This window comes from Lemur catta, chromosome 1, assembly GCF_020740605.2.
Source record: "Lemur catta isolate mLemCat1 chromosome 1, mLemCat1.pri, whole genome shotgun sequence".
NCBI lineage: Eukaryota > Metazoa > Chordata > Mammalia > Primates > Lemuridae > Lemur > Lemur catta.
In genome coordinates, this window is record NC_059128.1 from 209,316,218 (window position 1) to 209,340,098 (window position 23,881).

General features: G+C 55.4%; 2 protein-coding genes across 10 annotated transcripts; one reads left to right on the forward strand and one right to left on the reverse strand.

Annotated features, from left to right (window-relative positions):
• The first annotated feature begins 27 nt into the window (after positions 1-27).
• On the forward strand, positions 28-8,910 carry FAM131A (family with sequence similarity 131 member A). Of its 4 annotated transcripts, XM_045539827.1 has the most exons (7): positions 28-229; positions 1,434-1,494; positions 2,522-2,664; positions 4,881-4,974; positions 5,214-5,396; positions 5,570-5,686; positions 7,137-8,910. In XM_045539827.1, the coding sequence occupies exons 4-7, from the start codon at positions 4,905-4,907 to the stop codon at positions 7,610-7,612; spliced, it is 846 nt and encodes a 281-aa protein (XP_045395783.1). In that variant the 5' UTR covers positions 28-229; positions 1,434-1,494; positions 2,522-2,664; positions 4,881-4,904; the 3' UTR covers positions 7,613-8,910. The 4 variants fall into 4 exon arrangements, with proteins under 4 accessions (XP_045395783.1, XP_045395782.1, XP_045395784.1 ...); XM_045539826.1 differs by lacking the exon at positions 1,434-1,494; XM_045539829.1 differs by lacking the exons at positions 28-229; positions 1,434-1,494 and adding an exon at positions 1,742-1,844.
• CLCN2 (chloride voltage-gated channel 2) lies at positions 8,820-23,693 on the reverse strand. 6 transcript variants are annotated; one of them, XM_045539823.1, is made up of 24 exons: positions 23,318-23,693; positions 20,861-21,017; positions 20,584-20,715; positions 20,084-20,212; positions 19,865-19,998; positions 19,682-19,759; positions 19,525-19,603; positions 19,283-19,408; positions 19,105-19,189; positions 18,914-19,015; positions 17,616-17,700; positions 17,296-17,451; positions 16,794-16,863; positions 16,439-16,549; positions 16,003-16,216; positions 15,251-15,384; positions 14,888-15,060; positions 14,659-14,773; positions 14,376-14,449; positions 14,080-14,133; positions 13,902-13,940; positions 13,623-13,727; positions 9,575-9,661; positions 8,820-9,432 (listed from the first exon to the last, which is right to left on the reverse strand). In XM_045539823.1, the coding sequence occupies exons 1-24, from the start codon at positions 23,390-23,392 to the stop codon at positions 9,238-9,240; spliced, it is 2,709 nt and encodes a 902-aa protein (XP_045395779.1). In that variant the 5' UTR covers positions 23,393-23,693; the 3' UTR covers positions 8,820-9,237. The 6 variants fall into 6 exon arrangements, with proteins under 6 accessions (XP_045395779.1, XP_045395775.1, XP_045395777.1 ...); XM_045539819.1 differs by having other exon boundaries at positions 14,080-14,151; positions 16,439-16,603; positions 23,318-23,558; XM_045539821.1 differs by having other exon boundaries at positions 14,080-14,130; positions 16,439-16,603; positions 23,318-23,551.
• Positions 23,694-23,881: the final 188 nt, after the last annotated feature.

A 23,881-nucleotide genomic window follows, 5' to 3' on the forward strand; every position in this document is an offset into this window, starting at 1 on the left:
ACGCGGGCGGCCACGCCCCCGCGCTTACGTCACCGGCCCGGTTCCCTCTCCGGGGAGCGGCGGCGGACGCGCGGCTCCCACCCCCTCCCCTCTAACGGGTTCTCCCCTGCCCGGAGGTGGCCGCGACCCGACCCTCTGCAAGGCGATGGCCCGGGCTCCGAGTGTGAGCTAGCGTGCCCCGGGTGCCGGGCCATGGGCTGTATCGGCTCTCGGAGCCCGGCGGGTCAGGGTAAGAGGCGGAGGCCGGGCACGGGTTGGGGAGTCGGGCTGCGGCCGCCAGGTGCGCGGGCCGCGGGTGGGTGGGGGCCTTGAGGAGGGGGCCGAAGTCGGGAGAAGGAGGAGCCTGCATCAGGGAGGCGGGCCAGGCAACAGGAGGGAGCGGGAATGAGAGGGGGAAGGGGGCAAACCGACTCTGGTTCCCTCCCATGGCCTGCCTGCTTCTGGGCGTTGCAGGGCAGACGCGTGGTCTCCCGCTGTCCGCCTCTATTCCCACCGTTAAGGGTGGCAAGAGGTGTACTGCCTTGGGAGGGGCTAGTCAGCCCGACGCCCCCACCTCTCCAGCCCATGGCCTTGCACGCCCACACACTCTCACTTCCCTCTGTGTACACCTCTTCCTTCACTGTCCTGGGAGTGGCCCTGTGCTGGGAACGTGCCATTCCCAGCTGTGTCCCTATCCTCTTACGGAGGTGGCCTTTAAATGCTGGCCAAACACCCTACCGCAGAGTTCTTGCCTAACACTCCTTCCTGAGAGTCAGCTGGTGGATGAAGGGGACTGAGGCCACATTTGGGGCACCTGTGAGCACCTGATCACCTCTCACCTATTAAAACTGTTTTAATTCCCTTCCCCTATCCCCAGCAAAAACAAAAGAATCACCCTGCTCTGTGGAGGGAAAGAGGAATCCAGAGGGAGGGCTTCTTTCCCACAGCTGCTGGCCCCTGCTTGGGCCTTGGTTTCCATGCATAATGATGCATGCCAGGGCTTGTGCTTAGTCCTTTGCATCTGGGGTCTGCCAGCCTACTTTACTTCAGTGTCATGGATTTCTCCAAGCCTAGGGCCAGACAGGGACTTGTGACATTGAAGGCTGGGTTTGGAATGGGTCTTGGGCCTTCAGGGCAGGTGGTCAGTCTCACAGGCCTTAGTGTGGTTGGTACTTGAGGTTCTTTGGAACTGAGACTCTGGCTGAGATTTGTACTTCCCTGGAGGAATCCTGGGACTTGTAGTCCTAAATTAACCTCATGGCTTTTGAAGCTGAGAAGCAGCAGGCTGCTCTGATTCCTATGGCCCTCCTAAGGCTTGGAGTTCAGGAAGTCATCCCCTCCTGTAGTCAAGGGAGAGTTTGGTTGACCTCAGGACTGGCCTTGAGAGCCTTGATTAGGTTCCAGTTGGGGGCCAGGGATGGTCTGTAATCTCCTGTCTTCCTTCTGGTTGGTAGCATTTCTGGGGACCACCAGCTGGCTGAGGCTCAGGAATAGAGACGGCTGCTCCAGCTAAAGGTCAGTTGTGATGTACACTGCCTGTTGGCACTGTCTAGGGGATGGGCCCCAGTTTCCCGAGCCCCAGAGAGCTTGGCTAGGCCCTGGCACTCCCACCTCCTCAAAGCCATGAGGCAGGAGTGTTCTCCTTATGTGACTAGGCACAGGTTCCAAATGGGGAGGGGACTGGCTCAGCATCCGGAGGAGCCAAAACAGGAATAGAACTGGGAGCTGAGCCTGGAGCAGTTCTGGGCTTTTGGTTCTCTGCATCAACACAGCCAGCATGCCTATGATTTCTGTGCTGGGCAAAATGTTTGTGTGGCAGCGTGAAGGGCCTGGAGGACGATGGACTTGTCAGACAAGTCGCAGAGGTGAGACCAGAGACCATAGATGTGATCTGGGAGGTGATGGGAAGCTGAGCAGTAGGGAGCTCAGGTGGCAAGAGGAAAATTACTCTGGCTTAGATATTGGGAACCAGGCTGAAATGGGGAGAACCAGGCTGGGGCCAGTGAGGGTATCAGGAAAAGGCTTTAAGGGACAGGGGTGAAAATCAGAAAAAATACTATGAGTTTATCGGAAAAGAGGAATAAAGAGCTGTGGACCAGCTGAAGCTGGTGTGAGGCAAAGAACCAAGCCAGCAGGGCTCCAGAAGGAAGGCAGCAAAGCCTGCAAAGGGTCCACGGTGGTAGTGGGGAGGGGGCAGCGATGGTGGGAGAACTCAGTGTGCTTTCCAAGAGTAATGGGTAGGCTGAGAAACTGGGAGAAGATTCAGAATTTATTAATGTTTGAGTTTCACCCTAGGGTTTTGATGGCAAAATATATCCAGAACAGGAAGGTGGCCAGTGGGCTGCCATAAAATGGCTCAAGGGGCCCAAGGGTCAGGGCTGTTATGGATAGGGGCTTTCGGAGTTGAGGAGAGCACCCAGTGGACACGATAGTCTGGGGGTGGGGGAGGGGCTGAGGAGAAATGATATGGCAATACTGGATGAAAATGGGGGTCTTGGCAAAAGTGGGCACTCAGCTGAACAGCCTTTCCGCCTCCCCTCAGTGGCCTCGGACCCCGCGTGGGCTGTGGAGTGGATCGAACTTCCCCGGGGCCTCTCTCTATCTTCCTTGGGATCTGCTCGGACCCTCCGAGGCTGGAGCCGGTCCTCCCGCCCTTCCTCGGTGGACAGCCAGGACTTGCCAGAGGTGCTGGGCCCCCCGTGTTGGAAGGGGAAGGAGGACCATATCCACAGAAAGGAGATCTATATCCCCCACCTCCGCCTCACCAGCCTGCTTCTAGCTCCCTTTTCCGGCGAGCGGAGGCGCTATCCGGCCGGCGGGCACAAGGCCGCCCCCGCGCCGGTCTGCTCGGCTCGGCGCTGTGCCAGCAGGCGGGGTAGCTCGCGCCTTCGGCGCTGACGTCAGCGCATCCCAGGCCGTATCCCGGGAGACCCTGTTGCATGGTGATGGGTTGCCAGGGAGACATACACCTTTTCTCCGGGCCTGGGCCGCAGCTGCGCCGAGCGCTGGGTGGATGGCGGCGGCCGAGGGGAGGGAGGGGAGGGAGGGAGAGCGAGCCAGGAAACACCCAGCAGGTGCTCCTGTCCCCAAGGCCTGGCCGGAGGCTACCAGCGCTACCCTGGGGGCCCTGTCAGCCAGGTACTCAAGGGGAGGGCCTGCGAAGGTGGGCTTGAGGTCAAGGGGCAGGTGCAGCTGCTCTTGTGAGGGGTGGGAACGTGAGAAGAGGAGAGCTAGGCGACGCAGAGCTAGGCAATGCTGGGGAGGGGGTGTGTGCCTCAGATTTCCTTCATTGAGGGAAACATTTGCTGGGGTTTGTCAAGGAGCATTGAGCCAGGTGCAGGGTAGAGGCAGGAGCCCAGGTGGATGGGACTCAGGCCCTGCCATCCTGAGCTCCCTCAGAAGACATACAAGGGCAATGTTGAGGGGTAGGGGGGAAAGTGTCAAAAAAGAGAGAAGGACGGTGGGCTGGAAGCATTATTAGGAAGCGGCAGGCCTTAAATGGTAAGGGAGCATTTTGTCAGGTAGGGATTGCATTCTTAGTCCACAGGAAACTGGGTTCCTTTTCCTGCAGGCAGATGAGTTGCTTGTTGACAGGGGAGGCAGAGAAGTGGGGTTTTATTGGGCAGAGGAGAGGCAGGGGCCTCACAGAATGGGGTCCTTCAGTGCCCGGTTATAAGGCTTTCACTAACCTCACTGGGCAGTGCGGGAGCCCAGAAAAGATTTTAAATAGGGACATGCTGTGACCACTTGCACTCTAGGAAAATTGTTTACATTTATACCTTACCTTATTCATTCAGCCTATGCATTTTGAGAGATTACTCCGTATTAGGCACTATGCTAAACACTGGGGCGCAGTGGTGACCAAAACAGACTGAATTCCTCAAAGAGCTAAAGACCAGTGAGGGAGACCCACAAGAGACAGGAAACACTCCAAATAGACCATAGTTACACACTGTGATTAAGGGCCACAAATGGAGTACCTTGGTAGAGGAGAGTAATTTGTTAGAGACCATAGAGGAAGAATGGCCACTGGTGGAGTGGCCAGGAAGGCTCCTCTGAGGAGGTGATATTTCAGCCCAAACCAGAAGGATGAGAAAGAGCCAGCCAGCCATGGGAAGCATGGGGGGAAGAGATGGAATATGCACACACACACACCATTGTGGGCTGAGAGAATAGCATGGAATTGGGGGAAGTTGGGGGAATACCACTTGTACTAATCTGGGCAGGGGGCAGTAGGGCTTAAAGGTTAGTGGCAGGAGTACAAAGGACAAGGGTCAAGGGTCATGTCAGAGGCAGAGGGGGGTGGAATCCCTAGGTCTTAACATCAGATAGGAGATAGGAGACAATGAGATAGGAGAATGGTGTGCTGATGCTGATACAGAGGAAGGAAGTCAGGAAGCAGGGCCAGATGTGTGGAGAAGGTGTTGAGTTTGATTTGGGTCATGCCGAGTTTGTGTCTTTGGCAGGCAGTCCAGGAACAGCTGGAATGTGGGATCTGAAGACTGAGAAGAGGAGAGGGGCAAAGGGGAGAGGATCTTAAGGAAGTCCCAGATGCCATAACCCTTTCCCTCCCTCCTCTTCCCTCTCCTCAGAGGTCCCTCTCCTGGGTTCTTTACTTCCTGACCTGCCTTCTTCCCCTCTGGGATCTGGGAAGGTGAAGGGTTAGCTACAGTTCTGTTCCTGGGCCTGCCTGCATCTCCAGTGCTCCCAGGGAGGACATAGTTTACTGGTCCTAGCTTCTTACCCTCTTATGTGTCCCAGCAGCCACTGGGACATATGTGCTGCTCTGGTATCTCTTCCCAGCTCCCACCGCCCCCAGTGCCTTGGGTGGGCTATGGGCATGCTGGGGAGAAGGTCACTGCTGTCAGAGGGACACTGACCTTCTAATGGTATCGCCCAAGGTGAATGTTGGAGATACAGTCGCGATGCTGCCCAAGTCCCGGAGAGCCCTAACCATTCAGGAGATTGCTGCACTGGCCAGATCCTCCCTGCATGGTATGCAGCCCCCTCCCATGCTTCTGGCTACTTTGTCCTTTCTCCTTCTTTTGAATAGTCCCTTTGGGACTGTTTTCTGTAAGCACTTGCTGGGATCTCCCTTTTCCTCCCTTTCTTGAATGAATCCCAGCCCTTTCTCCCACCCAAAGGTATATGTGAATCCTAACTACTGCCACCCTTCCACTTCTCTGTCCAGGTGCTCCATGGCCCGTGCCCTTACCATTCTCCCCTACCTCCAGGTATATCCCAAGTGGTGAAGGACCACGTGACCAAGCCTACCGCCATGGCCCAGGGCCGAGTGGCTCACCTCATTGAGTGGAAGGGATGGAGCAAGCCGAGTGACTCTCCTGCTGCCCTGGAATCAGCTTTTTCCTCCTATTCAGACCTCAGCGAGGGTGAACAAGAGGCTCGCTTTGCAGCAGGTGGGTGGCAGAAAGGGAATTAGCCATACATTTGTCATAGGGCTGCTTTCTCTCATCTCCTTGGATCTCACATTGGCGTTGGAGTCCTTCCACACTTCTGTCTCTTCTTCTCCAAGTTGAACCCTAGTCTTAGCTCACCTTCTCTACTAATGAATTTTGTGTCCCCTCAACAGGAGTGGCTGAGCAGTTTGCCATTGCAGAAGCGAAGCTCCGGGCATGGTCTTCGGTGGATGGTGAGGACTCCACTGATGACTCCTATGATGAGGACTTCGCTGGGGGAACTGATACAGGTGAGGGATATCCCATGCTAGAGCTGCCAGCTGTGGTGAACCTGCCTGATAGGACTGTGTCATTGAGAGCCACACCCAGAATACCCTCAGCCTTTGGCAGGGGAAGGGAAAGGGGCAGACTCTGTCCATGCAGTTCTCACACTCCAGGGCCAGTAGGGCTGTTCACACTCATGGGTGGGAAATCAACAGTTAGACATTAAGTAGTTCCCTTCCTATAGGTACTGAGCCTTCTCTGCCTGTCTGCAGTTGGTCCTTGCAGTCCCCCCTAAAACCAAACAAAAACCCAGAGACCTCCGTGACACCTTCTGTGCAGCCACATCTCTGGGAGGGTCTGCAGTGCCTTTGCCTTTTCCTCTCCAAGGCAGCTTTCTGGCTGGCTGTGGTGGGACAGATGAGCTGCAGCACAGCACCTCACAGGGCTGCGGCCCCAGGTAAACAGGAAGGCATGCTGGGCCTAGAACACCCACAGGGCCCCTCTGGCTCCAACTCAGCATCCTTGCATTCCAGCCTGTGGGCCTTTCTCTGGGCCAGTGCTTGCAGAGGGGGCCCTGCGGGGCTGTGCAGCTGTGCCCAGCCCTCCTTTCATCTCCAGTTCCTGGGACCACATGGCTGACTTTCTCTGTAGCTTCTGGGCTCACAGGCTGCCCCTCCTTTTCTTTGAAGATTGCCTTTACCATTCCCCACCCCTCTAGCTAATTAACGAGTTCTCTAAGGCAGGCAATACATTAGAGCATGTTGGAGACTTCTGCTGTGGTCCAAAGGGGACTGATTTGGATGCCTGAAGCCAAGATGGAACCCTAAACCACAAGCATTTTTGTTTGATTGCCTTCCAGGCCTGCTTTGACCCCTGGGATAATGATAATAACTAACATTTATCCAAGGCTGCTACTAGCCCATGTGGAATCTTTGTGCAGATTAGAAAAAGGTACTCCTTAAGGAGTGTGTAACAATTCACCTGCCGAATCAACTAGCCCTAAAAATATTTTATAAAAAGAAATTTAAATTAAATAAACAAACAAAAAAAAAAGAAAAAAGAAATAGGTACTCCTTTCTCTGGCAGGCACAGCCCCATGCCAAGGCCTATTGCTTGGTGAGTAGAGTGTGGGCTGAATTTTGCCCTCCCTCACGGCCTTGGCCAGGCTCCCCTTGTGCATTGAACCACCTGTATGAGAATACGTGGTTGCCCCGCATTTATTGCTTGCTTACTGTATGTCAGGTTCTCGATTGCTCAACAACCCCACAAGGTAGGTATATTATTAGAATCTCTAACTCACCATTAAGGAAACTGAGGCCTCAGAAAGTTGTGACTTGCCCAAGGTTGCCCAACTCCTATCCATCACCCTCAGAGCTATGCCAGGAATAGAGTGGGTGGGTGGGGGGAATGTGGCTTCCACGTTGGCCAATTGAAATGGGGCCAGCAAAGCTGTCTTCTTTTCTCTCCCTCTTACAGAAATGGCTGGGCAGCTGCCCCTGGGGCCCCACCTCCAGGACCTCTTCACTGGCCGCCGATTCTCCCGGCCTGTGCGCCAGGGCTCTGTGGAGCCTGAGAGCGACTGCTCGCAAACCGTGTCCCCTGACACCCTGTGCTCTAGTCTTTGCAGCCTGGAGGATGGGTTGCTGGGCTCTCCAGCCCGTCTGGCCTCCCAGCTGCTGGGTGATGAGCTGCTTCTTGCCAAACTGCCCCCCAGCCGGGAAAGTGCCTTCCGCAGCCTGGGCCCATTGGAGGCCCAGGACTCGCTCTACAACTCACCCCTCACGGAGTCCTGCCTTTCCCCCGCTGAAGAGGAGCCAGCCCCCTGCAAGGACTGCCAGCCACTCTGCCCACCACCAGTGGGCAGCTGGGAACGGCAGCGGCAAGCCTCTGACGTGGCCTCTTCTGGGGTGGTGTCCTTAAATGAGGATGAGGCACAGCCAGAGGAACAGTGACTCAGATCATGCCTGGTGGTGGCATGTGTCCCCCGGCTGCTGCTAGGGGCTGAGCCTCCGTGCCCAAGTGTGGGCTTGAGGCTCCCAGCAGAGCTTTGCAGCCTAGAGGGCTTCTGGGGGCACTCACTTCTCCATTGTGTGTTTTGCATGAAAGTGTTTGGAGAGGAGGCAGGGGCCGGGCTGGGGGCGCATGTCCTGCCCCCACTTTTGGGGCTTGCCGGGGGTTGCCCGGGGCCCCTGGGGCATGGCTACAGCTGTGGCAGATGGTGATATTCATGTTCTTAAATCAAAAACTCCACACACGTTTCCTCCTCGGACCATGTGAACCCCTGAGGGGGTTCTTGTGACTGGGCTGTATGAGGATGCAGTGGGAGGGGGCCCGGCCACCTCTCCACCCTCCCCATGCCTCTCTCTTCTCTGCTTTTCTCCTCACCTCTGAGTCCATGTGCAGTGCTTGATAGAATCACCCCCACCCGGAGGGGGCTGGCTCCTGCCCTCCCGGAGCCTACGATCGAGCCATCTCCCAAGGGCCCTTGCCCACTTGGGCTCGTGCTGTGCTTCACCTCTCCATCGTCTCTAAATCTTCTTTTTTCCTAAAGACAGAGGGTTTTTGGTCTGTTCTTTCAGTCGGATCATCTCTGGGAGGCTTTGGAATGATGAAAGCATGTACCCTTCACCCTTTTCCTGGCCCCCTGATGGGGCCTGGGTCCTTTAGCAGCCCTTCCTAGGACGTGTGGGCAGGTTCCTGGAGGCTCACAGCCAGCCAGACTGCCCCACTCGTGCAGTTCTCTTTAGGGTGGAGGTGGAAGAAAGGATGGTTCTGGTTGCTACAGAGCTGTGACTTCAATGTTCTTCCAGTGAGGCCCACAAGGGGGCTACATGGGTGGCCGGGCAGTTGTCAGCTGATGCCTTCAGGGGCAGGAATTGTGCCAATGAGTGACAGTCATGAGGGAGTGTCTCCCCTTGGGGAGGAAAGAGGGTAGTGCCTTTCTTGGCTGAATGAAAGGCCAAAGCTACAGTACTGGGGGCCTCCCGCCCCAGCCCGGGTGTTAATGACCATGCAGTGGAGGTCACTGGCATTGCAAGGACACTGGACTCTAGATTTTTATGGCTGTGGGGAGGGTGGGTGGCTGTGGAATTAGGGGCCTTATAGCCTTTGGCAGGTAAGAGGGCCCAAGGTAAGAACAAGAGCCAGAGGGCACAAGCATTCTATATATAAGTGGCTCATTAGGTGTTTATTTTGTTCTACTTAAGAATTTGTTTTATTAAATTAATATAAAAATCTTTGTAAATCTCTATATACATCTGGTCATTGGAGGTTCCAGTATAAACCCATCTTAGTTCTACCCCTTTCCCCTCAAAGGGGAAGCAGGGGCCCACCCCCATCCTGCCAGAGCAGTGCCAATTTTCCTGCCCTTGGAAAACTTGCTGCAGGTGGGCACTGGGTGAGATTCCAGGTAGGATGAACTGGGAGAAGCTAGCACCCCAGGTCTGGAAGCGGGGCTGGGGCTACAGCCTCTGGCTGCAGCTGCCTCCTGTCTTCCCAAGGCAAAAGGAATATGAGAGTTGCAGGATCTGGACTGACAGGCATGGCTATCACCATCCTAGGACACCCATTGAGGGGTTCATTGGCACTTGTCATCGCTGTCAGAAGGGCTGGCCTCCCGAGGGAGGCCATGGCGGGAGCGGGGTCCCCAGAGTGCATGCACCTCGGTCGTCTCTGTGTCACTACTGCTGGTGGCACTGTCTCGGAAGCTTGCGAGTGGTGGCCGGACTTTCACGCCCTGTGCTGTGACAGAGCCCTCAATGGCCTTCCGGAGCTGGAAAGGTGATAGGGTCAGATGTCAGGACTCAGAGCTCCCTGCTCAGACTCCTCCCCGGCACTTCCCCCATGGAATCTTGCATGAGCTTCCATGCCTTGCTTTGAAGTGGAAGTGGCTTTGGTGGCCACTTTCATCTCACCTCCTTTAGGGTAACGATTCCAATGAGTCTGCCAATACTGGTGACATAAGCATGGTCCACTCCCAGCAGTGAGAAAATGGTGTGAGTCTGTGGGGTGGGGAGAAAACAGTTTGGACCTGATGTGTGAGGGGACAGATCTAAATGACAGGCCATAGGGGCTGAGGACAAGGTCAGGGGCTGGAACAGAAAGGGTGCCACAGATAGAGGGGAAGGGGACAGGACTGTTAGAGGGAAAATAATGAGTGCTTCTGTGCCCCGTCCTCAGAACTTGGTAATGGAAATCCTTATGTTGCTTGTATTGATGGAGAAACGGGACAATGAGGATTCTTAATCCCATGTTAGCAAGGAGGATGCAAGAGAGCCACAGGCTCCATGCTAGGTCTTACATATCACTTAGTTTTAATACTGTCCTGAGAAGTAGGTATTATACTCATTCCACAGGAAAAGCAGCGTGAGGCTCAGTAGTAAAGTGACTTGTTGCGGGTGGGCCATCAGGAGTGGTGCAGCCCCAGGTCACTTTTCATTGATACTACAGAGGGAGGAAACATAGCCCCAGTCCTCTTATGCACATGTCCTGATGAGGCATGTTAGTCAGTCGTGGATACACCCACACCCCCTACAGGGGCACTGGACCCTAAAGCCTGTGCCTCTCTCCGCTGCTTCTCATCTGCCCTACCATTACAGCTGGCTGGCCAGTTTTGGTATCTCCATATCCAGCTCTGATATCCCAATCTTGGCCTGAAGCATACTACATCTCTCACACAGTTTGCCTTTTCTGGGATCCAAGCAGCGGCCTAGGTCCTGTTCAGATGCAGCTTGCAGTCCAAGAGGACAGCAGTCACCCCCAACCCCCATGTTTTTCTTGCTTTGGGCCCTCCCCCAAGCTTTCAAATGTAATCACCAAGAAATCACCAGAAATTGTCAGCCAGTTCCCCTTGTGCTGTCAGTAGATTTTCTTGGGCCAGATGTCTTGAAAAATGCTCTCCTGACTCAGCAGTTCCTGGAATTTCTGTACTATCATTTATCTCACTGTTCTGAGTTTACTTGTAAGCCTCTTGGCTTAATGTTTGAATCAAGATGGGCAATAATAACCCAGCTTCTTGATTACTCAGAACTTATTTGTCTTAATATTTTTTAAATGTTTTCTTATACATTTGGAATTCTTTAGGAAGGGACTTCCAGAATTTTCCTTTCTCCATCCAAGGCAAGACAGTACTTATAAAAAGGGGCAAGAAGTTCAATTTTAGAATAAGCTCTTGTGGTTAGTAAGTTCCTCCTTGTATCTAACTTGAATCCTACATGCTACAAGTTAGCTTTAATTACCTTATCTGACTTCAGAGGAAAACCTTTTTATTACAAGGTTAGTTCTTTTAATAATCTCTTAGCCTTGTCTTCTTATGGTCACATAATCCCCTCATCTCCCAAGGAGCCTATTAAATAGTTCTCTTGGATTTTCTTCTCTGCAATCCTTATCAGGTGAGCTTCTGGCAGGCTCTGTGCCTTTCAGGTTTGCAAACCACTTGTCCCTGGCAGTCACCAAGCCTTACCAATCTACTTCCTGAACCTCCTGGCCCTTCTCCCTGACTCTTAGCCTCAATATCCTTACCAGGACTGAGGCCACAACAGCCTAATGAGTTCTCCTGCTTTCTTCCTCCCTTCCCTCCATCTTGGCTCTGCCGTCCTATGCACCTGGTCAAATCTGAGTAGATCCCAGACTTCCTACGATGGTCTGTGAGACCCTTCCCAAGCCTGATTCTGCCATGAAGCCCAGGTTGCAGCCTCACATAATCACTCATCTTTTTCTGAAAACATCCATTTCTTCCACACTTCAGCTCTTCCCTCATCACACTATCTTTAAAGTTCATCTCTCAGCATAAGAAGGAGTACTAGTAATTCCTGACATATAATGAAGATTTACTGTGTGCCAGGTACTATTGTAAGTGCTTCACGTTTCAAGTCCTTTAATTCTCAGAAAATCCAATGAAGTATGATCCCCATTTGACAGATAAGGAAAATGAAGCACAGAGAGACTAAGAAATTTGCTAAGGTCACACAGCCGGCTAGCATGGGGCAGAGTGCGGATTTGGGCTCAGCCAGTCTGGCCCTAGCGTTGACACTATGGCCTCCCTTGCCTCTACCACTGCTTCTCCATAGGTGGCCTCTGAATGAATGAGATACTTAGCTGGTACAGAGATCTCAAGCTGCAGGGGCTCCTAAATAGTCCCCAGTGTATTCTATCTGAATGTTTCCCTCCTGAACTTAATTGGGTTACTACCTGTTGATTCCTCAGGCCTGCAAGGACATTTTGAATTCTAATCTTTTGTGTTCTTATCACTTACAGTTCTTTGTACTTTTGCTAAGTTGTTTCCCTCAAAGGCTTCTTCTCTTCCTCTGATTTTTAAGTTTGTAACAAACACCTACTTTGTTCTTTTTCATTTTAATTTAATTAGACATCAGGGAGCCCATTGGAGGGTCCTGTATTTCTTGCGCTTGGGAACAGTGAACAGACATGGAGAGGGACAACATGGCCTTCTGAAAGAATCCTGGGAGCAGGGCCAGGAAATCTGGGCTCTCGGCCTGACTCTGTTATACTAACTCAGGCAAATGGTTTTCTCGATGCATGCCTCAGTTTCCCTATGTATTAAAATTGTTAAAGCCATAGGCTTTTGAGTCAGACCATCTTGGATTCCAGGCCCAGTTCTGCTTCTTACTAGCTGTGTGACCTCGGGCCACTTGCTTAACCTCCCTCTTGAATCTAAGTTCCTCATCTGTAAAAACTGGAATATCACAATATCTATCTTATAGCATGGCTGTGAGGATTAAGTTAGATGTGAAGAGTTTAGCAACAGTGTTTGGCACATGGCAAGTGCTATGTCAGCATTATTATCATCATCGTGATGGATATTTGGGGATTAAGTATAATCACTGTGGAAAAGCTTTAGTGGTCTTAGGAAGAAAGGCTTTAAATAAAACCCTATGTATTATTTTCAGGCCTATCTCCTTTTATCTTGCAACTGCACTGCAGTAACCCACTCACCCAAAGGCTTTATTACCTTTTGCTTTTTTGTTTCTCTTTTGTCCCCTGTCCTTCGTGCCTTGGCCTCTGCTTGTCTGTGCCATGCTGGCTCTTAGCATAGCTTGTATCTAAGCTAGCCACCAGGCTGCAGGACTTGGGAGTGTTCGCCCTCTGTCTATCTCCTTCTCCCACGTCCCCCAATGCCTCGAGGCTTGCACTTAAGTCTGTCAAAAATTTAGCCAAAACACCCTTTGGCCTTTGCTGGTCCCAGGAGTTGTCCTACCAGCCTGCTGGGCGTGCCTGCACTCCCCCACTTCACTTGGAAGCCTGAAAGTGCCCAGTGATGTGGGCTGCCCCCTCCTCGGGAGCCCCTGCCTTCCCTTGGTGTCTGCCTCACTCACCACCAGCCAGTTTGTGCTCAGTTCCTCTCCCCATTTCTGCAGGCCGCTTTGCCCTTCTGCTGAGTTGTCTTCCTGTGTCCTCACCAGTTTTCCTTTGGCCCACATTAAGTCAGACTTCTGGGGTCTGACATTCCAAGCCCCCCACTGGGTATCTCTCATCTTTGTTTATCTCTTCTCTGCAGTCTCCCACCCCTACTTGGAGGTTTGTTAGTTTTTTTATTAGATTTTCTTATCCTGCCTGTTTCTCACCCATTTTTTTCAGCATGGTGTATCAGCCTTGTTGGGTTCTGGCGGCCTCCTGCCTAGCTCTGACCCTGGCCTGGCCTTCTGGCTTCCACCCAGCTCCAGCCCGGTCTTTGTTGCTTCTTTGGTCCAGAGTTCCCCGGGGGCAAGGCTGAGTAGAAGAAAACTGATGCCTGGCTCCATAGGGCAGGAGGAGGCTAAGGGGTTCTAGCCTCCCATGGTCCAAAGCAGCAATACAGCTGAAAAACATACCAGCACAGAGCCCACTCTCTTTTCCTCCTTCCTTCCGCACTGGCCTGAGTCCAAACTTGCATGTGGGGGCGGTCCTAGGTCCCCACCCTGCCCTCCTGAGAGTCCAGGCCAGCCCTGGGCGAGCTGCTGGCCCTACCTTGTGCAAAGAGGTCCGCTCCACCAGCTGGAAGGGAGCAGGATCAATTTTGCAGTCACTGAAGTTGACAGGTTCATCCAGTTGCTGCTCCTCCCACTCCAGAATCTGAGGGAAGAGACTAGGAGGCTTAGGGAGAACGTGCACATAGCTGACCTCACCTCCCCGGAACCTGGCCTGCCCTTCTTCCTACCCCATGGTTCCTCCCATGGGGACAGCAGCCAAGATGATGACTGAATACACCCAGGAAGAAACAGAGTCCAGAGTCCACTGGCACCTTACCTCCTCAGGGCTCATCTCGCCTTCCAGGTCTGAGTCACTCTAGGAGAGAGGAAGGGAGGTTGGCAGCGAGGGGCTGGGGGGAGGGGGTGTACTCCTGGCTGTGAGAAGGTCTACCCAGCCTAGACCCTGGCCCTCCCTGTCTAGTGTTCTTGAGCTGCAGGAGAGAGGGTGCACTTACCGCCAGGGAGATTCGGACCCGCTTCAGCTTGCGCTTGTCACAGGATTCCGACTTCTCCAATTTTGTCAGAGCCAAACCAGAAAGAACAGGAGTTGAGGTTATAGGGAGGGGCAGGTGAGGGGAAGTGGTGGAGCCCAGGAGGATGGGCACACTTGCAGGCCAGAGCTGACAGCTAGGAGGGCAGAAGGGCAGGGAGAATGGAGGCAGGCACTGCAGGGTTGATAGAGAAGTGGTCTCAGTGTCAGAGAGGGAGCTGGGGAAAAAGCAAGCTGGGAGGAGAGGCTCCAACCACTCACCTCTGAAGTAGCCTCGGGAGGTGGACTGCCACAGAAGAGGCTCCTGAGGGCAATGCCTGCTGACTCCACATTCCCTGTGTTCCCAAACACAAGGCCCCAGGGGGCAATGTCATCTTTGGGGGACAGGATCAGGAAGGCAAGGGGAGAGGCGTCCTAGTTCTGCCCCTGGCCCATCTGGGCGGCCTCTTCCAGCTGAGATGTATTCCCGCAGAAGGGCTGGGCAGGGGCCCCAATGGATCTCAGTGGCTCAGCTCAGGCTCTGTGGGTGGAGAGATGGGCTTACCTGTGGGACTCTCCCCGAGGTTCATGGTGATGCTGGGCCCCCTCTTGAGAGCAGGCTTTAGGGGCTTGTTCGTCTCCCCCCGGGTTGCAGGGAAGCCTGAGTCTTCTGTGTTCACCTGCATGGGCAGGAAGGGGCTGGTGAGGCTGTGGCCTCAGATCACCCTCTGTATCGTCCTCCCAATCAGTCTATACAGTGCCACTTAAAAAGTCTGTGTGGCTTTTCCCCTTACCTGGAAGCAGACAGAGGTCTCAGGGCTAGGGGGACTCTCCTGATCGGATGGTGGAGAGGTCTGGGAGGCTCTACGCTCCTGCATGTACTGCCGCCGGCGGGCCGGACTCAGCTGGGCCCCCAGCAATGCCACCACCTGTGAGCGCTCGATGGAGCCCAGCAGAATCATGGACTCTGGATAGAACAGGCGAGGGATGTAGGAGCTGGGGGTGAGCCCCGCTCCCCCTGCTCCCGCCAGCCTTCTCTCACACCCAGAGTGGGGCCTCAGACACCACACACCAGAGGGAAGCCCCTGAGCTCCTTCCCCTCTCCTGAGCTGTGACCCTTAGATACCCCTAGCACCTGGTCCCCCTCCTGGCCTTACCAGGGGACTCCACTAGGGCCAGCATGCGGCCCTTGGTCCTGTGCAGTGCCACCCGCAGGTCCCGGAAGGTGCAGCTGAGGGCCACGTGGGGAACATCCCGCACCATAATGTCCTCCACTCTCACCCGGTACTGCCTGGGGGCGGAGAGGGGCACTTGGTTTGTAGTCAGCGTAGGGAGAGTAGCCCAGAACTCTATCATCCCAGGGCCCACGGTGATGGGCTAGGGGCGGAGAGTCCAGGAGTGCTCCCTGCCTTTCTTTCCGAACAGCTGGGGCCAGCTACAGTGCCTCCAGGGTGTGGACAAGGGTGGCTCTGACCAGAAGGGAGCAAGGTCTTCTTCTTTTTTTTTTTTTTTGAGACAGAGTGTCGCTTTGTTGCCCGGGGCTACAGTGAGTGCCGTGGCGTCAGCCTAGCTCACAGCAACCTCAAACTCCTGGGCTTAAGTGATCCTACTGCCTCAGCCTCCCGAGTAGCTGGGACTACAGGCATGCGCCACCATGCCCGGCTAATTTTTTTCTATATATATTTTAGTTGGCCAGATAATTTCTTTCTATTTTTTTTTTTTTTTAGTAGAGACAGGGTCTCACTCTTGCTCAGGCTGGTCTTGAACTCCTGACCTCGAGCGATCCACCCGCCTCGGCCTCCCAGAGTGCTAGGATTACAGGCGTGAGCCACCGCGCCCGGCCGGGAGCAAGGTCTTAAGATGCCTTCTGCCCCTCACCCACACCCCCCTGGCACCCGGCCCTCCGTACTGGTGGCGGCCCCAGCCCAGCTCAGGCAGATAGGGCAGTTTCTTGATTCGGATGATGCTGTCATAGAGTGAGGGCTGCAGGCTTTGGGCGACGGCGTTGGCCAGGATGACGGCGATCATGACGGGCAGGATGTGGGCGATCTGGCCTGTGAGCTCGAACACAATCACCGCCGTGGACACTGTGTGTGTCACTGCTCCTGCCAGTGCAGCCGCTCCTGGGGACAGCTACCTTCAGTCTCCTCAGGGTGCCCAGGCCCCAGAAGACCCTTCCTCCCCTGCTGTGGGGGGCCCCCTCAGGGCTGCCCAGTACAGTCCTGAGGACTGGGTCTCTGCATCCGAGGGAAACCCAGTTTCTGCCAGCAGGGGGCACTAGAGTCTCAGACCCTGTGGCCAGGGCCAAGGGTCTTAAGAGGCAGATGCAGACCTGGGGCACTCACCAACCACGGCGTAGCCCCCAGGCACAATCCGGTAGGTGCTGCTGTCCGTGTGAATCCCATCTGGGAACCAGGCAGCCATGCTCTCACCCACCAGACGCCCAAATGCCGCTCCTTCAGGGAAGGGGTGGGAAGAGAAAGAGGTAGTGGACGGGGAGGGGGGGGGCACTAGGAAGAGAGAGGGTCAGAGGGTGGGGGAGGGGCCACCGGGTCATTCAGTGCAAGGGACAGCCCCTGGGGGTTGGGCTCAGGCTGGGGCAGGATCAAAACCCGCTCCTGGGCAGAGAGGGGATGGACCAGGGGGGTGGCCAGAAGGTGGGGAGGGTACAGGCTGGAGAGCTGGCAGCTGAGAACTCACCAATGACAAAGACAGGCATGAAGGCCCCGCAGGGCACTGGGATGGTGGTGGCCAGTGCAGACATCCAGAACTGCAGGCAGGAGGTGGTTCAAACAGGCAGAGGCGCTACCTGATTCCAGGCAGCCCCCACTCCGCCCAGAGGAGCCCACCTTGCTTATCAGGCAGCCACAGAATCCCCAGAGGTGAAGGGAAGGGGACAGACTCGGGAACCAGATGGCTTCGGTTTAAGTCCTCACTCTGCCATCCAGCTGTGTGCCTTTGCACCAATTACTTTACCTCTTTGTGCTTCAACCCCTCGTCTTTATTTTTTATTCCTCTTTTCCCATCAGAAAGAAGCACATTTGAAACTCCTCATCTTTAAAACAGGGATAATCACAGTACCTTTCTCATGGTGGTGCTGTGAGGCTTATAGGAGTTAGTACTATATGGCAAGTGCTTAGAACAGGGCCCGGCACCTAGTAAGTCCATGTAAACATAGTGATCAATATGTAAGGGGCCCCACCTTCATGAGAATGAAGATGACCAGGGTGAGGAAGACGTTGGCGCGTGGTGGGCTCCAGGCCTGTGAGGTGCTGGGAGGTTCTAGCTCCTCCACCAGGCCCTGGCGAACCCACGTCCGGTTGTCAAACAGGGTGACCAGTGTCTCTTTCTGTGAGAGCTAAGGAGAACGGGGTGCTTCAGGCTAGGCAACAGGCAGAATGAAGGGAGGAGTCCACAGGATCCCACCGGGAAAAAAGGACCCTGTAGTCAGGCTGGGGCTGCTGACTTTTGAAGGAATGTGTCCCAAGGGAAGACACAAGTTTCTCCTCTGCTTACAGTTACCTGTCCAGCCATGAACTGTCCAAAGCCAGGGGGGAAGGTCAGAGTGGAGATGAGCAGGGTCACCAGAGCCGGGAAGAGCAGGCGTCTAGAGATGTAGGTTTCACAGCATCAGACATGAGTGGTGATGGGCTGGGTGCCCTCACATACCTCAGGGCTGAGGTCAGAGCAGAGCCTCTTCCATGAAAGCATAGTCTGGGAGAAGGTCCCCTTTGCCACGGATGATACATACGATAGCCCCAAGGGCGGTGCTAGACCAGGGTGATTATAAGAACTGGGGGTCTGACCCAAAGGCCTTTCTGTTGGCCCCTGACTCCGTAAGTGGGTAGCAGCAGCAGAGAGTCCATCCCCTCAGCCCTCTCTTGGACATCACTGAGCTGTGACTCCACCCTCTGCCCTCAGAAGCCCCAGGTAAAGGGTGCATTGTGTGAGGGTAGAGAGAAGTTTCTGCCTCTGTCTGTCTCTCTGTGGTGACTTAGAGTGAAGGTCAGTGTTGGGGGAAGCTGTGGTCACTCAGGAAGTTGCTCCCTACAGAGGTGCTATAGGGAGCAGGTTCAGTCGGCTGCCCTCTCTCTGAAGGACGTCAGTCCTAATGAAAGTAACGCCTCAGGCCTCCCCACTCTCAGTCCTTAGAGTTACATTGAGAGAGCTGTGCTCTGGAAGAAAAAAAAAATCTTTTTTTTTTTTTTTTTGAGACAGGGTCTCACTGTGTTGCCCAGGCTAGAGTGCAATAGCATCATCATAGCTCAATGCAGCCTCCAATTCCTGGGCTTAAGCCATCCTCTTGCCTCAGTCTCCCAAGTAGCTGAGACTACAGGCATGTACTACTACCAATTAAAAAATTTGTTTTGTAGAGACTGGGTCTTGCTATTGCCCAGTCTGGTCTCAAACTCCTGGGCTCAAGTGATCCTCTCGCTTCAGCCTCCCAAAGTGTTAGGATTACAGGCATGAGCCACTGTGCCTGGCCTAAAAATTCTCATTCATCCCTCCAGGTCATGGGGAAACTGAGGCTCAAACACTCTCCAGGGAGCATTACTATCTGGGCCACGCCAGAGGACTTGAGGAAGCCTCAGTCTTTGATCCCAAATACCCTCTGCCACTGACTAAAACTTCAAAAGTGCCAATTTTCAAGTAATAGAAACATCAATATGTTCAGTCAGTCTGGAAAACACCATTGGCTGCTTTTCCAGTGGAGCGTCTGTTTTTGACTGGGCCACTACCTCACCTGTCACTGTCTCCTGGCCCACTGTGGCCCTCCTACAACGCAGAGCAGCCTGGAGAGGAGCCTAGAGCCAACTTACTTCCTCATGAGGAAGCGATTGATGGTTTTCTGCTTCCGCATCACCTGGACAATCTTCCTGTTCAGGTAGACAAAGAGGGCTCCCCCGAAGCCACTAGCAATGCTGGAGAAGGAGGAAGCACCAGGGTGAAGGGAGTCTTCTCGTGGAAACCTCCCTCCTCTCCCACACCCCCACCACTCTCAGCTCCTCACCCAATAACAGCAAAGGCTGGCAGTTCCTGCAGGTCGAAGGGGAAGTCGAGCCGGAATCTGGTTTTGAAGAGCGCGGTAATGGTCTCTGAAGGGAAGAATAGCAGAGAGAGGCAGGTCTAGCCTTGTGGGCCCCAGACTGAAGCATCTTAGGCTCCTTTCATACCCTGGGTGACCCCACCTTCATCTCGGTTCCAGACTGCCAGGACCCGGAAGATGAAGGCACTGAAAGTGGCAGCAAAGAATCCCCGCCAGTAGTTCCGCACAGCGAAGAAGGTGGAGGTGACCTCGATGCTGAAGAGCACGCCTGCGATGGGGCCGGGGAGAAAGGCACCTGAGGCCTAAGGACCCAGATGAGTGGGGCAAAGGAGGAGAGGCCAAGGGCAGGGCTGCGGGCTGGACTGACTGAGGAGCCCTGCCTACCTCCGATAGGTGCCGCAAAGCAGCAGCCCACTCCCACGGCACAGGCAGCAGCCAGCATCTCTGTGTTCCGGGATTCATTCTGACAAGAGTGGTGGCAAGGGGGTGTCAGCCATGAGCTCAGCAGCCCATGCCTCCCCCTCCCCAGGGTGCCCCTTACCTCATAGATACCCCCAAAGAGGGAGAGGAACTTGCTGAGAAGGGCGGCGCACATGCTTGCAATGTGCACAAAAGGGCCCTAGGGGTGGAGGCAGGTGGTGAGTGGGGAAGGGGCCTGCCCTGACCTTGGCCTGGCCTCTTTCTCCACCAGGAGGGGCTCCTTCATTCCCCAACCTGAAGTTACCTCTTTGCCAAGTGGCATCCCGCTGCCCAGGGCACAGGTGAGCCCGATGACCTTAGCTACAAAGGTCTTGAGGGTGAGGTATTCTTTCAGCACCACTCCCCGCAAGATGGTCTTCATCTCAGGGATGCCGGACCCTGGAGAGGGTAGTCCCAGGAGAGTCATTTGACATGTCCATTTTAGGAAGCCCGCCCTCTGCCCTCCCCTTTTCTCCTATTGTACCAACAGCCTGAGGGGCTAGGATCTGTGTGAATCCGGCTGAGAAAGTTATGAGGACGACAGGGTAGGTGACCCAGGCGAGGTACTGGAGCAAGATGCTGGTGTTTAAGCCCTGGGACATCCACTGCTGAGCTGTGGGAAGAGAACATGCTGATGGACCCCTGATCCACACACACACCAACTCCCTGCCTGGCCACTGGGACATACTGATGTGACAGCTTGTCCCAGGGAAGACCTCACAGAGCCTGGGCACAGAGGGAAGGGAAGGGGCCCTAGAGGGCATTCACTGGGACAAAGACCATTTTAGGTAAAAATGGTCAGTGGAGAGGGGAGGCAAGAAGTTGTGGCCTATGGGAGTGGCAGCAATTATGCCTGAATATGGACAGTCAGACTTGCAGGGGAACATGGTCAGTGGCCAAGTAGCCATGATGCCTGGACAAGTGTGGCATGGAGGAAGCAGGTTGGTTCTCCCCAGCCCTCCCCCTGGCAGCTCTTGCCCTCACCCTGCAAACAGGCAGCAATGGCATAGTCCATGGCCCAGCTGACCAATGCCATGAGGAGCCCCAGCAGGACCAGGAAGATCCAGTCTTCACCAACCCTGGACACGAGGAACTTGTGGCAGTGTACAGAACAGACTGGGTGCAGGGAAGGCAAGAATGGGGAGGCTGGCACCAAAGTGCTCCTACCCGTTACCAGCCACCCCCTCTTCCATCGGCAGCTCTAAACGGCCTCTGTGCCCCTCAGCACAGCACAGGTCCCCTGCCCCAACCCAATTCTCACTGCGGCATCGGGCGCAACGGCTCTGTCCATATTCCAGGAGCTCTGGGGGAGCCCGAGATGAAGGGGGACCCCTCCAGGGCTCAGGTCCTCCCAGGCGAATCCGAGCAGCTTCCTCTTTGGCAAAAGCCCCAAGGTCCTGAGTATACCGGCCATACATCTGGAGCAACAGGGAAGATGGGGACATTAGTGGTTGTGGGCTGAGTTGGGGTACAAGGAGGGCTCCTGGGGCCTTGACTGCCCTTCTCCCAGAGGCCCACATTGTATACCCCCTCTTGGACCCACGGTTCCCACTCTTGCTTGGGGTATGGGAACAATGCACATTGCAGACTGTGGGGGCTGTCCTGGCCAGAGTGATGGGACAGCCAAGGTACAGGGACACAGCTCTGGGGGTGGCAGAATAATCGGTCCTCTTCTCACAGGCCTGGGGCGGAGGCACTGAGGAGGAGTGGCAGTGAAGTTCCCAGAGGAGGAAAAGACGGAAAAACCTAAGCCACAGTCTGGAAGTGGGAGGAGGGAGGGTCAGAGAATAAGGGATGGTCAAGGGCATGTGGGCAACAATAAGAGCCTCGTGGAGCTGGGGGCAGCTGAGTTGGGCCTAGCAGCAGGCACGGCCCCAATCCTTATCACGTTCCTGCTGGGCCTCTGGCCTGTGACCAACTCAGCTGCACCCCTCCCACCCACCCTAATCCCCTTGTCCCCATTTTCCACCACCACCCCCACTAGCCTGCCAACCCAGCTGGGAGTGCAAAGCCTCTCCTGGTGGGTGAAGAGTGCTTGGTGGCCTCAGCCTCACTCTGGAGCTGCCCTGAGCCCAGTGGCAGGCTGGGGGACAGCAGAAGCTGCGGATGGCTGGGCTGTGACTGTGGATGCTGGGGTGATGGGAAGGGAAAGTCGCCTGCCCCAGTCATGGCTAGACCTGCCAAGCTGGGCGTGTGTTGGGGGGTGGGGAGGAGTAGATTCCGGCTGCCACCCGCAGAGCTTCGGGACACAAAGGGCTCCTGTTGGGGCTGGGTTGGGGGGGGAGGGAGGGAACGATAGAGACAGAGAGAGGGAGAGAGATAGAGAGTGAGGAAAGGGAGAAGCACAGAGAAGAGAGGAAACCAGAGAGAGGAGAAAGGGGAAAAGAGAAAAGGTGAGGGGAAGGGATAGAGGAGAGAAAGAAAGAGAGGAGAGGGAAAGAAGTAGGGAGGAGGAAAAGAAAAGAGAGTATAAAGAGGCAGGCACAGCATAGGAGGGGGAGGTGAGAGCTGTGAGAGAGACAAAGGGATAGGAAGGAGAAGGGGGAGAGGCTGGAGCAGAGAGTGTCCGGGAGAGAGCTTGACCCTGAGAGTTCATTCCAGAGATAGAGTCGGAAGGGAAGGAGATGGAGAGGTGGCTGGTGCAACAGAGGCACCATTTCAGAGGCCAGGTGTCAGACTTCCTCTACCAATGCCCCTGTCCCTGGCTTGTGCAGGCTGACACACATCTCCCACCCTATCCCAAGGGCTTGCCCCTTTACCCTTGCTCTACCCCTACCCTGCCACCTCTCCGGATCATCCTGTTTCACCCAGTCTTGTAACTGGGCACCTCCCAGGCTCAGTTACAGCCCAGGCCCCCTCCTCCTGGAGAGGTTTCCTCTCTGCCACCTTCCTGGGCAAATTCCAGCCCAAGCTGGTAAAAAGGAGCCATGAATCCATTCCTTTCCCTAGGGCTCGGGTCTTCCACTTCAGTGACACGAGAAGAGTCAAATGACTTCTCAAACACTAAATAATAATGTTGGCCATGAGTCAGCTCACAGCCCAGGACCCCTGCTTCTAATGAGGTCAAGGGACACCCCCGGAGTAGGTGGGGGCTGGATGGACAAAGGTCCCAATCCCCACACCCATTCCTGCTTGACCCATTCTCCCTAAAGTTCCTGTCACCCAGGGTGGCAGGCCACTTTTTCTCCAGAGAATCAACTGAGGAGTTCCTGCCAACGCTGGGTGTTGAGCCCCCAGAGGTGGGGACTGGGGCTGGGTTTGGATCTGATCATCTCTCTACACTCTTGCTTCTATGCTTAGCACAGTGCCACGCACATGGCAGGGACACAGGAAATGTCTTGGATGGTGGACACAGGAGTGTGGAGAAAGTTCAATGGTGTCAGTGGTGCTGGGGAGGGGTAGTGGGGTGCTGAGACGGGCCTAGGTGGCGAGGGGGAGGAGCAAAGAAAACGTGTGTTGTGGGGAGTGAAGGGAAGGACACCTGGGACAAGCACCTGGTGTCCTTGTCCTCTGCAGGACCCCAGCCTAAGCCAGAAACCAGCATGCAGCTTTCCATCCCTTCGGCCCTGCAGCCTCTCAGACTCCCGAGCCTCAGTTTCCCCAGATTAAAAGGCTGGGGCAGGGTTAGGGTAAGCCCCTGGTCCTCGCACTTCCTAGGGTAACCCGGAGCAGCGGTCCCGGGGCACACTCCCTCAGGGCTCCGCTCGGCTTCACTTACCAGGGTCTGCTCGTACTGCAGCGCCCGCGGTTCCATCCCTTCCTCCGCCGCGGCCGCGGCTGCTGCGGCCGCCATCTCCGCGCACTGCCCTCTCGCCTCCCTCTGCGGCTCCGGCTCTGTCCTGGACCCAGCTCCCGGCCCGCAGAGTCCGAGCAGGCAGCCGTCCGGTCCCCGCAGCCCCGGCGGCCGAGTGCAGAGTGCGGCGGGCCCCGGGCGGGCGCCGCTAGCGCAGCCTCCAGTTCGGGTCCCCTCCTAGGCGGGCGGGCCGAGGGCGGTGCCCTCTGTGCTGCTCCGCCCGCCGGCCCAGCCGGAGGGGCCGCCCAAGCGGGGCTGGGGTCTGCGCTGGGGCTCCAGAGAGGCGGCAGGGGGCGCTTGGAACGCGCAAGCCCGTGTCCCCATCCTGGGGAGGCCCGGAACTGAGAAGGGGGCTCCGGGCCAGCGCGGGGGCGGGTCCGCTGGCACGTGGAGGGGCCGGGCCGGGCCGGGGCGGGAGGGGCTGGAGACGCTTGGGCTCAGTCGGGCTTGGGGCTGGGGGCTGCAGAGGCTTCCAAATCGGACTCTTCT

Coding starts and splice junctions, on each gene's coding strand:
- FAM131A (XM_045539829.1), top strand. CDS start 1,757: ATGCCTATGATTTCTGTGCTGGGCAAAATGTTTGTGTGGCAGCGTGAA. Junction 2,665..4,880: donor ACAGCCAGGACTTGCCAGAG/GTGCTGGGCCCC, acceptor GTATCGCCCAAG/GTGAATGTTGGAGATACAGT. Junction 4,975..5,213: donor GGCCAGATCCTCCCTGCATG/GTATGCAGCCCC, acceptor CCCTACCTCCAG/GTATATCCCAAGTGGTGAAG.
- CLCN2 (XM_045539819.1), bottom strand. CDS start 23,392: ATGGCGGCCGCAGCAGCCGCGGCCGCGGCGGAGGAAGGGATGGAACCG. Junction 15,385..16,002: donor CTGGGCTGGGGCCGCCACCA/GTACGGAGGGCC, acceptor CTCCGCCCCCAG/GCAGTACCGGGTGAGAGTGG. Junction 13,941..14,079: donor GGGTCCGAATCTCCCTGGCG/GTAAGTGCACCC, acceptor CCTCTCTCCTAG/AGTGACTCAGACCTGGAAGG.